Raw genomic sequence first — 13,172 nt, forward strand, 5'->3', positions numbered from 1 at the left:
ACAAAAAAAGGGCTACAAGGTCCTTAAAAGGAACCACCGGCTCACTAATGTTCAAAATATTTACAAAATAAAACAAAATAAAACCTAGCAACCGGTGATTCCTTATACTAAAAATTACAAAAAAACCTAATAACATGCTAGGGCTGTAAGAAGACAACACCAAAAAAAGGAAGAGCAATGAAAACATTCAACACGAACTTCCTGCAACAAAAGAGGATCGAGCCATAGATAGCAAAATTAGCTTGAGCGTCTGAAGAATCAACAGAAATAAGCATCCACCCAACATACCTACAAACAAAAAACTGACAGACTAAAAGAGTTAGAATGCAGTTAAAAATACACAAAAAATGTCATTGACCTAGTCAAAAACAGTAATCAAGGAACCATCATAAATCTTATAATCAACAAAGGTCTGAACTTGCAAAAAACTCTTCAACAGGTCATGGAAGATAGGGGGAAAATACCTTAATAAGGGAGAATAGTTCAGGAAAATGCGCTCAAGCCCAATCATCAAATCGATTAAAAACTTATAATCATAGCCCCAAAAAACAGCCATAGTAACCATCCAGTTTTGACCCCAAAACCACCTCCACTTAGGATCAGTAGTATAAAACCTCCAGCATAAAGTAAAATAACCCTCCATCTTAGTAAAGAACTGAGAAAGTAAGCCCCAAACAACAACATGCTTAAAATTCCAATTATGCCCACAAACATACGACCAAGTAAAATCAAAGTAAATAAGACCAAACGCAACAAAAAGATTCAGATTTTCAATTTCATAAATGTTTAAGGCCCAAAAGAGTTTAACATAGTCATTATCCAATGAATGCCTGCACAGACAGAAATAATACAAATACCTCCACCGGATCCATCTCCATAACGAGAAAGTGTACCAGCTCAATAAGGAGAAAACCAGCCACTTCCACAGATATCACCACCTAAAGTATAAATATGAATCAGAAAGATGCCACCCAGACATACCCATAAACTTATCAACCATTACGAATATAAGGCAAACCAGCTTTATCCAAATTAATCATACCTTTCAACATTGGGTATAATCTCCGGATATCAAACTCCACGTAATTATTAAGATAACAGCCCTTATTAGCTAACCAATCCGCACACACATTAGCTTCACGATAAATGTGTGAAAAATAATAATTGACAGATGCAAGGAAAATCTTAATTTTCTTAATAAGATAAACGTTTTGAGGATTACCCGGCATAACATTGGTAAGAATCTGCACTAGAAGCATATCATCCACCTCAATCCACACAAAATTAGAACCCATCTTGATACAGATATCCAGGCCATAATATAAGGCCATAAGCTCAACCAAAATAACGTTGGACAACTGTAAAGAGCCAGCATAAGCATCAAGAACACACCCTAGATGATCACAAATAATGCCACCCGCACCAGCATAATTAGGCCCAACAGACCCATCCGAGTTCAGTTTTACATAAGGTGGTTTGGGTTTAATCCACTTAACAAACTTATCAATCGAATTCAGAGTCCCAAAACTTGTTGGAATGCCAAAAGCAGTAGCCATATCCAGACAGTTATAAAAGTTCTTAACAGAAATAAAATTGTAGGAATAAAATTGCAATATTTTATGCATGACATTCAAAATAATTTGAGAAGCATCCATTTTGATATCATTATACTTAGCCTCATTTCTAGCTTTACAAATATACCAAAAAATAAGAATAGGAATCAGATTAAAAATATGAACTTTAGAAGCATGCACCCAACTCTCTAAAATAGAAAAGACATTATTATGTTGAGTAACAAAACTTTTATTGGAAAGACTATTGAAATAAGACCAGACTTTATGGACAATATTACCATTCACAAAAAGATGATCAATCTTAGAGAATGATAAGATTGGTGGCCTCTTAATTGCTGTTCTTCATGGATTAAACTTGTGTGCTAGTCTTGATATTAAGAATATTATTATGGAGCTTAATCCTTATGTTGATTTAAATTCGCTGCTTAAGTTGGATGGTAGCAATTGCTATTTCTCCTTGTTTTACATTAGGAGGAGTATTGGGGAGATTTTGGCGTCACTTAACTGTTCTTTCTTGTCCATTCCTGATGTGGCCAATGGCTGTGCTTAGGCGTTGGCGATGATGGGTTGTAACTATGCCATTATTTCTTAGTTCTCTCTTAAGCAGCTGCCTGTCCTGATCCAAGGTTTGGTTAAATTAGATCAAGACGGTTTGCCTTATGTTAAATGATCTTCTTCTTGGTTGCTGGCTGTTCTGTTTATTTTGGTTGCTTCTTGTTTTGTAGTATTTTTGGGTGTTGGTGGTGTCATTTTGGTGGAATTTTTTTGCCTTTGGGTGTCGGTGGTGTCTTTCGGCTGTTCTAGATTTCCTGGGTGTATTCTTGTAGCTTCAATTGGAGTGTTCTCTTCATTTGGTTTTTTGTTAATGGGTTTGCTGTTAATGTTTGCTGCTCAAAGAGTTTTTAGGTTGTTCTTTTGGGGGTCTGCTTCTATAGCAGATGCTCTGTGCGCTCGGTTCTATTGCAGGTGTTATGTCTTGTTGTTGTGCGTCTTGGCTTGTTGGATTAACCTGGAGCATTGCGGGGTTTATCCCAAATGGCGATATCCTTTTTTGAGTTACTCTAAATTTTTAATTAGGATTTGTTTTGCCAGAATATTTGTTTCGTTTTTCTTGTCTATTTTTTATGGTTGTAGGCTCTTTTTTGGGTGATTGATTGGAAGATTTTGGTGGAGACCTGTTGCTGGGAGTTTTTTGGTAGTTTTTTGTTTACTCCCAATTTTTGGGTGCTTTTTCTTAAGCACCGTAGAATGTTATTATGTTTCATTGTATTGTTTTAGAGCGGGGAACTCGAGCTCGTATGTTTCTTTTTATCTTTTATTTGTAGCTCTTTGAGCGGTAGTGAGTTTGAGTTTCCCTTAAGAACTTTATATTTTTTTCCTGATATTAACGCGTAGGACCCTATGGTGGGTTTCCCCTAAAAAAAATAAAAAAAATAATAAAATAAAAAGATGAACAATACTCTCCACATTAGAACAGCACAAGCATTTGGAGGGAATATTAAAGCCTTTTTTCTGAAGCAAAACATCGACCGGAATATAACCTTTAAGAAATCTCCAAACAAGAATAGAGTAAGAAATCGGATAGTTCTTATGTCAAATAGCAGAAAAAATAAACGATTTTTCAACTTTGATTCTAAAAGTTTCCAAAAAAATTTTCAAAAAATTATATGAGTTACAATCTCTTTATATCCTTCTCTTAAACAAACTATATATCTCGAGCATTTCGTGAGACAAACAAGTAAGTGCAACTTAAAAGTTTAGAATAAGAGGTAAACTTATGTTTAAAAAAAAGATAATAATTAGGAAAGTACTTTAGACTAACAAATAAATATGTAATATTTTACTATTAAATAAATAATAAGCTATATTTAACTAATATTAATTAAATAATATATGAGCTAAGAATAAGCTTAATATAAAGCCTTCAATAAATTATTTGTTGAAAAACAAATAAGTTTATTATTTAACATCAATAAATAAATAAATTTTGATGTATTCAAATTTGATTCTTTACCCTACAAATTTTCAAAACAAAATTCAAATTATTCAATTATTAACTCGAATGAACTTGAACGATCATTAATCAAGTTGAGTACATTTGATGTGGAACATCTCAGCTAATACTTTTCCTTAGGACTAGTTTATCCAAGTTTGTTACCTATAGTTTCTAGAATGTTTTTATTAGTCTATAAATAAGCAAGTATTGTAAAAAGAAGATCATTGATGAAAATATATTCTCTTTGAAGCTATTTGAAGCTTAGTTCTTGTCTTTCTTCCTTGGATTGAGAATTACCTTCAATCAGTTTCGATTCTTCCGACGATCATCACATCAACATTCAAGCCATTCATAAAATGCCTTGGTTCACTTACACCTCAAGTATTTTACCCCAAAAATCCATCCTCTACATCAATATACTAATCTTTTGTTTCGTTTGGAACAACTTTCTTACTGTTTTTTAAAATAGTTTTTTAATAAAAAAATCTATTTAAAAAATAATAAGAAAGTTGTCCCAAATAAAACCTTATATAATACTATAAAGCATAAGCCACTGCTGGTCACCAACAAAAACTCTCATTAATTTTTATCAAAGGTTCAAAATTTATCCAAACTATTTTATAAGATAAAACAAGCAGCACATACAAATCGATCACAGCCTATTACATATTCAAATCCACATTACAAATTACTAGAGAATTCCTTCTCATCACATCCAACACAATATATATAGAGATCGATAATATTGATAGAATATTGATTCATGGTAGCATGGCATATTATACAGCTATAATATTAGATAAACGAGGTGCTGTGACGATAGTAGCATGGGTGGTTTTAAGAGAAGAATCTCCGGCCACCGGAGCCAGCTTCCCGTTGACAGTTGAAGTAAGCGGCGGCCACCGGAGAATCGAGATTGTAGGCCTGAGCGAAGGTTCTGGTATCGAAGTTTTCTCGTGAGTCTGGCTTGGAAACAGTGCTCCTTCTTTGCTGTTTTAAGAGTGCGATGACCATGCGATGGATTCCAGTCACTGGCTGAGGGCTCTCATATTTCACCAGCTCACGTCCTGCATGCATGCATGCATGAACATTATTAAGGAATAATTATGTGATCAAAATATAGAAATTAATGACTAATTAGACACCAAATGAGCTTTATTTGTTTAAAATAAATGAATAAATACAGGTGAAAAAGTTAAAAAAGTATCCCTCTGACTCAATACATGCATGCCATGAAAAGCATGCATGGATTAAAACTTTGTTTGAGATGTTTTTTTAATATTTATTAAAGTAGTTTTTTTAGTATACAATTAAATTTTTTATACTAAAGAACTGTTTTAAGAAATATTTAAAAAATTTGTGCCAAACGAAGCTTAAAGAAAATAAAAGGACATCATGTTAGAACTATAATATAGTGTTATTGTGTTTTATTATGAAAAATGAGTGTGAGTGTATTTTATAGTACAATAATAATTATTTTATAGTTATTGATACGGAATAAAAAATTACTTTGATTATGCACGAATCTCGAGGCATATTCAAATTGTAAATTTTCAAAATTAAATTTGGGATCATCTGAATTTCAATTTTAGCAAACTTGTAGTCCAACTGAACATCTCAAAGAGACGAACCCAACGATATCAAAATCGGTCCAACCCAAGCCCAAATGGGTCCAAATCGGGTGCTCGAACCACATTTGGAAGGATCAAAATATTATTTGGACGATAAAATGAAATCCAAATATAGCATGCTTACAGTCAAATCGAGCGGCTCGGCGAGACGAATCCAATGAGCTCAAGATTGCTGAATTCTGACATTCTTAAGGCACTTAAACAGTTAAAAAACTCTTTATGATCGGGGAAACAATACGAGTCATCCAATGGAGCACTCCAAACCTGCCTCGGATTTTCTATATATTTACGGGGTGCTATACTAATGAAAATCTATAAATAGACTATCACTATCTTCATGAAGGGGACCTATGGGTTAGAGATTGGAGAGGGCTCTAAGGCTTCAAGAGCTCCAGCATCACTGTCGGCGAACCCCCATCTACTGTCGTTGGATCATCGCTCAGCCGTCGATCACCATTGAATTTCCACCCAACCGCCACCAAAATTCAGCCTGACCATCGTCGGACCACCACCAGTCGGCCGACCGCTGCCAGTCTTCAGCCCGACCGCCGTCTGACCACCACTAGGCGGCCGACCGCCACCGAACTTCCTCCCAGATGTCGACCGTAGTCGGACTTTAGCCCGACCGTCATCGGACCACCACCCAGCTGTCGACCACCACTAGACTTCAGTCCAACAGTCGTAAGACCACCTCCCAGTCACCGATCACCTTCGAACTTCCACCCGGTCGCGGACCGTCACCGGATTTCTACTCGATGCTGGACTTCTGTCCCTCGTCGGACTTCTGCCCGTCATCGGACTTATGTCAGACTTATAACCCATGCCAAACTTTCACCTATCGCTGGATTTTTACCGAACACTAAACTTCTGCCTGTCGCCAAATTTATGCCCGACATCGGACTTCCACCCATCATCGCCAAACTTCCACTCATCATAGGATTTATATCTAACGTAGGACTTTTTCCCGTCACTTGACTTTTGCTTGTCGTTGACTTTTTATCGGACTTCTGCCCGAAGTTGAACTTCCTTCTATCACTGGACTTCCGACCCCTGTCGCCAGCCGACTATGGTCCCTCCAACCACAATCAATAGACTACGGTCCTTTCTACCTCCATCGCCCACCAACTATAGTCCTTCTGACCTCCTTCGCCGACTACGGTCCTTCCGACCTTCATCGCCAAACAACGATCTTTCCGACCTCCGTCACCCGCGGATAATGGTCCTGCTGACCAAACAAATATTTCAATACTAATTCTTCAATCCCCACTCTGTCATTATCTACATCAACCCAAGGCCTTCCCCCAAGGAAGGGCTTCATTTGTCATCAATTGCAAATAATAGTTGGATTCATTCAAACTGGGCCAAGCCCCTTGGTTTTCCCTCTTTTTAGTAATTTCTACGTAAAAATTTTGGTGTCTCTTATGAACGTTACACCCTCTCTATTATTTGCTTGTGTGTTTGATCTTCGTATAAAGTTAAGACACTATACTTTATATTTCTCTACCGCTACGAATATTCTAGGATGCAACAGTTATCATATAATAATATTAATACTTCATGTTACTCAAGGAATAATATATAATATTGATGATTATGCACTCGTTATAAAAACATACTTCATAATCAAGCTACAAATGCAATTTTTTTCCTGATAGAAGTTTAACTTAGTTTTGACCTATTGTTATTTGGATTCTTGTTATAGAAATAGAGTCCATGTTCTAAATAATATTTGATAATGTAAGAAAATTTTTCCAGAGTAGTACATATAGAAAAATCTAATTTTTTTGGGATGTTTAGGCCAATTAAGATAAACGTACTCACACACAACATATGCAAGTTTCAAAGCTAAGACCTCTTTGTTAATTTCCAGATCAAGGTAAGCTTAGGGGTGTCAAAAAGGGTCAACGGGGCGGGTTCGGGACTAAACGGGTTGACTATAACTTACTCAATTTTGCAAACGGGCTAGAAATTTCAACCCGAATCAGACCCGTTGGGTTACCAAGTTGAATCGACCCGACCTGTTAACATGGAATACCAAAATGAGATTAGGTGAGGTTTGCACAAATGCGAGCATAAGCAAGAAGAGGAAGGCGGGCGTGGTGGAAAGCAGGCCGGAGTGCGGTACTAGCATAGGAGCGGGCTAGCTAGGTTGGATTCGCGGGAGCAAGCGTGGGACTTAGTCTGGGCCGTATGGTAGTGGACGCAAGTCACGAGTGCGGGAGGGTGTGGTCAATATGTGAGGGTGGGTCCGGCTCCGACAACAGACGCAAGCGCAGGAGGGCAGGGGGGTCCTGCGTAGTTGCGAGTGAAGGAACTTTGCGAGCGATCATGACTTGTGAGTGTGGATTGACTGCAGTAGATCATGAGGGTGGCACATCTTCAGATTTTAGGTCAATTCAGGTCATCCTCAGGTTTTTGTGTCAACTAAAACGTGACCCAATTATTAAAATGGGTCAGAATCTCAAACCCAAACTTATCCCGTATGACAAATAGGTTGACCTGGACCAAGATTTTTTTAGATTGGGGTAAGGCCAATTTTTGGGTCGGGTTAAATTTTGACACCCCTACTTACGGTAAGCTGTGTCTGTAGAAATATCTAAATTGACATTTGATGACTTTTAAGATAAAAAAAAGTTTTATATTAAGCTATTAATTTATAACCATTTACTATAGGAAAATCCCTTATTATAGGAGAATTTTTCTGGTGAAAATTGCCCATTTTACAGTTGATTTGATATTTTCGGACGGGTTTTCTTGCAGATTGTTTTTTCACGGAAAAAGGCATGTAGAAAAATTAAAACCGCTGGAAATTTAAGGTGAAAAATTTTTCCAGCAATAAATTTGTTTACAAAAATTTTTTGGCTAAAAACTTCCGGAAAAAAATTAGGCCAGAAATATAAAAAAAAAAATAAAAAAGAAAATTTTTTTTGCCTCCAAATGTTACCCCCACCTGTGCTGCCTGCCCGTGGGAGGCATGCTGCCCGCCTACCCGCGCTGCCTACCCCTGCCTGCATGCCCGAAGCTCGTCTACCCACCCGCGCTACTTAAATATTTGAATAGTTAATTTAAATTAGTTTATATTATTAGTTTATTTCAAATAGTTCATTAGTTCATTTTTCTTTTTAAATTACAAATATATATATATGAGGATGTCAGAAATTTTTAAAATATGCCAGAAAAGCTGATGCAAAATTTGTCGGAAATATTTCCTTACAAATCCATCGGAAAATCTATAAGAAAATCAATTGGAAATATTTTATCGCAATCTGTCGGAAAGTCGCCAGAAATCCGCAGGCAAAATTGTCCGCCAGAAATCTGCTGGTAATTAGCAATTTTCCCTTAGTGATTGGATTAAAATATGTAGGCTTAATCCTAAAGAATATTTTATTAGTAACAATGGTGATGCCTTTTGAATTTGTATCAAATAAAATGAAAAATTAAAAATAAGTAGCATCTTTTATTAAAAAAAATATGCTAATAATTTTTTAGCCTTGTCCAGATCTAAAAGCGCGCTTCGCACGTCAACAATGTGGTATCAGAGCCCCAAGGTTTCTTTCTAGAGTTGAAGGAGAAGATGAAATATGCAAGGCAAGATTAGAGGCATAAGGTCATAATCAAAGAGCTGGCATCATCTATAATGAGGTATTTGCTCACATTGCCTGATAAAAAAAAACTATGCTAATCCTTACATTGATAGGTCAAAATAAGTAAAGAGTATATTAAATAGATGTAAAATTTACATTTTAGAATGAAAGCATCGAAGAAGAAATTTATACTCAATGGCCACCAAATTATATCAAAAGACAAGAAGATTATGTTATGGAGCTAAAGAATGCTCTCTATGGATTGAAGTAAATACCAAGGGCATAGAATAGCCGAATAAACAAGTAATTATAAGAGAAAGGCTTTCTCTAATGCCCCTACAAGTGTGCTCTTTATATTAAGAGTAATGATGAAAATGTTTTTATTATTTGTTTATTTGTCGATGATTTTACCGAAACAAATTCAAGCATGTTTGGAGAGTTTTAATAAGCAATTACTAAGGAGTTTGAGAAGCCTAATGTTGAACTCATTACTTATTACCTGGGCATTGAAGTCAAGAAGGCCATGCAAGAGAAATATTGAATATATTCGAGATGGATAATAACATACTCATAAACACTCCTATATAATGTGGATCCAAGCTATTAAAGTATGATGAAGGAGAAATAATTTATCCAATATATTTCTAGAGTTTAGCTTGGAGTTTGCACTACTTAATGTGCAGAAGGAATGAGATGTTATCAAGCTTATTTATTACTACATGGAGACTCTAACTTCTGCCCATGTAAAGATTGCTCAAGCAATTCTATGCTATATCAAAGGTACAATTATCTTTCTCTTGATCTATTCATTATCTAATGATTTCAAGCTTGTAAGATATATTAACAGTGATTGAGTTGGAGATATGGATAGTAAAAAGAGTATCGCTAAATTTGTATTCTTCACAAGAGACACTTCTTGCACCAGAATGTTAAATAAACATTCGATTGCAACCTTTTTCTACTTGCGAAGCAAAGTATGTGGCCGTAGCCTATCTATTTGTCATACAAGTTGGCTTAAAAATCTATAAAAATAAGAAGAAGAAGAAGCATGCAGCAGCAGCAGAGATTTATATTGATAACAAGTCTATAATAGCACTAAGCAAAAATCCATTTTTTTATAATAGAAATAAGCACATTAATACATGGTATCATTATATTCCAACATTACCTCTATGCATTTTGCATATATGGCGTTATATTAACTTTAAAAAAAAAAAAGAGAAGATAAGCTCCAAATATATATTTTTTCGCCAAACAAAGTCAGAAAATAAATAGTTATTCATAAATGTTTGAGTTTATAAATGAATTAATGAAATAAAAAATGATAGTACCCTTCTACTTTACAAATAGTGCGCGCAATATAATATGCAGTAACGGAATAAAAAAAAATAAAGTAGTTAATAAAATAATAATTTCCTACGTACCAAAGCTTGCATCTGTTGTTGCTGGGATATCCGTGACCATCCTACATAGTTCATCAAAGAGTTAACAGTGTATTTAAGCTGATAATTACATTTATGATTCAAGAAATGATAGTTTCTATTGATAATATTTACATTAATAGTAATTTACCCCCTCCCCTTACAAACATTAATTTTATTACAAATATATATACCCTAAGCTCTAAACAATGGTTAATATCTAACATTATAGGAAATTCAGCTGTTATCGGCGGTTAATGGGCCGCCGGTATCTACGGCGGTTTCGCCGGTGGCTAAGCCGCCGGTTATTACCGGCGGCCTACGGTGTCGTACCGGCGGTGTACCGACGCGTGCCGACGGTTTATCTAACGCATGCCGGCCGCTGTAACCGCTGGCAAGCCGTCGGTGAAGGGACTGCCGGTGAGCCATCGGTAAAATGACCGGCGGCGCAACGGTTGGAACACCGCCAATACAAAGCCCGGTAATAACCGGCGGTATAAGCCGCCGGAAGACCGTCGGCTAATGATGCAGCCATCAAAATGTTTCTACACCATTTTTTCCAGCGGCTTGAGAACCGCCGAAAAGCCGCGTGTGGTTTTCAAAACCACCTGTGTTACCATCAAAGCCGCCGGAAAAAACCACCGGTTTTGGGTGATTTTCCTTTAGTGTAAATAATGCTTACAATACAATTTGATAATAAAACCCTTCCAAATTAAACTATTGCTAAGACTATCTTTTTATTTTCTTTATATATATATATATATATATATATATATATATGAGAGAGAGAGAGGTTACTATTCTCTTAGAAGGCCAATAAAATTAGTTCTCTTCCAATATCTTATATTATTTATGCACTTTTTTAAAGGCCAGGTTGAGATTTAGATTTCATTTGAGATAGTTTTAAATTATTTTATTTTTTTTTTTGCTTTTAAGAGATTTGTACTAAAAAATAGTTTTATGAAGCAGTAAAAAAGTTGTCCCAATTAAACGAAATCTTAAATAAATACTTCATGTTTTCAAGAGATGAATCAAGAGAAAGAAAAAGAAAGAAAAATAAATTAAGCAAGTCTAGCCTTAGCTTCCTGTCCCTCTCAATGTTATGGTAATATCTATTACTCTTTATAATATTTAAATTCATTCTCACACCAACAATTATGATCTACAACATAACATTTTGAAGTAAAAAGCTTTGTAAACTTTAACCAAATTTAAATATTCATCATCAATCATGTAACATGATAAATAAAAACTCTTTTAGAAGTCTTATTAAATTTCTCATGCATGTTATACATCAACATACTACTAAAAAATACAATTTTTCGCATTTGTTAGGGTCGGTTTGAAAACCGCCGCCAAAACAAAATTTTCGCATCGGTTTTGACTGTTGGTACAACAACCCATTTATTTAATTCCAAAATCTTTCATTGATGTTCAATAATTGTTAAATATATTTGAAATCCATTCATATATACACTTGTGGAAGCTGAATTACCAGTTTATATGATCCATTTGGTTGGTAGAAGTCATAAAACATCTTCTAAAATGGTAGAACTTGCTAGTCTTATCATTTGGTGCATAGGAAAATAAGCTAATTACACCACAAATTATCTTAAACCTTATATCAAAAGCTTAATTTATTACCAGTGCAAATACTCTTTCAACGTTGGATTGCTAGGATTTGGCGCATCGAGATCAACCATTATCTGCAAATAAAAAAAAAAACATAGAACATAAAATATTTTCATCAAAATCACACAATAAAAGCCATTAATCTTCTTTTATCAAAAAGCTTTATTGCATATGAAGTATGCATAAAAAAACTAGAAAACAAAAAAATTTAAAAATGATTACCAGTGTGTAGAAAACACGCAGATCATCTCCTCCAACTTCAACTCTAGGACGATTCACAACATTCGAAGGCCTTAAATCACATCCATTAAAAACTGGCTTGTTGTTGAATGAAACATTTAACATCACCGACTGATCAAAAGAACCAAATACTTCTCCCAACACATTGCTGAACCTTGAAGAACTCCCTGCCATTTTTCACGAGTTGCAGAGAATAATTAAGTGAAGAAGAAGAAGAAGAAGGAATTAAAGAGCTAGGAGGCTTAGGAAGAAGAGAAGCTAGCTAGCCATGGATTATATACAAGTTATGTGCATGCAGGCATCTCTTATGCTGATTAGGACCATTAATATATTTTTTCTGTTATCACATATCGAATCATTTAAAGGAAGGCTTATCTTGTTGGAAAAATATCAGACCGCATACAAAGAATATAATAATTATTTATAAACCAAAGAATATAATAATTATTTATAATCCATGGATCTTTGCCTTTGATCCAACCTTCTCGATCCCTTTAGCTTTCTTTAAATCACATCTTAAATATCAAAGCCAAATCATAAAACAACACGTACGTAAAGATCCAGCAACTGTTCTTTAACTCTACATAAACAAAATGCTAAATCTTCATTAGTGATGCAAAAGAATAAAGTTACTCTGATATTCCAAATAATAATATTTTCTAGCTAGCTAACTTTCGAATTTTTATAGATCGCTAAAGTTAAATGAACTGCTGTCGCATGAGGAAAAATTCAGGCCCCGCCCCAACGCATTATTTGAAGCGAGGAGGAAGCATGCATGCTTTATAATACTTTGAAATTTCATTCTTTGGCAACTGTGGGAATCTTTCTTTTCACAGGTTTTTAATCTACATGTAATGATTTACCTTGTGGGTTTGTCTTGCAATTTTTTATTAGTTCATGGATGTGATAAAATATGTATTTTTTTACTCTTATATTCTAACTTGTAATCACTAGTAAACACTACACGTGATAGGGGGGCACTCTTGTTTATTATAACTAAGTACATGTACTTTATATAAATGTTCTCCTATTTGCATAGTTAATGTTTGTGGAAAAGAAAAGGAACTAATGTGCTCATGTATTTGCATGTGGCC

General features: G+C 35.1%; 1 protein-coding gene across 1 annotated transcript; it reads right to left on the reverse strand.

Moving 5' to 3' along the window:
* Nucleotides 1–4,212: 4,212 nt before the first annotated feature.
* Nucleotides 4,213–12,343, reverse strand: LOC110114720 (protein HEADING DATE 3A-like). Its single transcript, XM_020847693.2, has 4 exons — nt 12,061–12,343; nt 11,851–11,912; nt 10,210–10,250; nt 4,213–4,637 (listed from the first exon to the last, which is right to left on the reverse strand). Exons 1-4 carry the CDS (start codon nt 12,250–12,252, stop codon nt 4,408–4,410), a joined length of 525 nt encoding a protein of 174 aa, XP_020703352.1. The 5' UTR covers nt 12,253–12,343; the 3' UTR covers nt 4,213–4,407.
* Nucleotides 12,344–13,172: the final 829 nt, after the last annotated feature.

The sequence above is a fragment of the Dendrobium catenatum genome, unplaced genomic scaffold, assembly GCF_001605985.2.
Source record: "Dendrobium catenatum unplaced genomic scaffold, ASM160598v2 fragScaff_scaffold_1339, whole genome shotgun sequence".
NCBI lineage: Eukaryota > Viridiplantae > Streptophyta > Magnoliopsida > Asparagales > Orchidaceae > Dendrobium > Dendrobium catenatum.

Coding starts and splice junctions, on each gene's coding strand:
- LOC110114720 (XM_020847693.2), bottom strand. CDS start 12,252: ATGGCAGGGAGTTCTTCAAGGTTCAGCAATGTGTTGGGAGAAGTATTT. Junction 11,913..12,060: donor TGCGTGTTTTCTACACACTG/GTAATCATTTTT, acceptor TTTTATTTGCAG/ATAATGGTTGATCTCGATGC. Junction 10,251..11,850: donor TTGAAAGAGTATTTGCACTG/GTAATAAATTAA, acceptor TGAACTATGTAG/GATGGTCACGGATATCCCAG.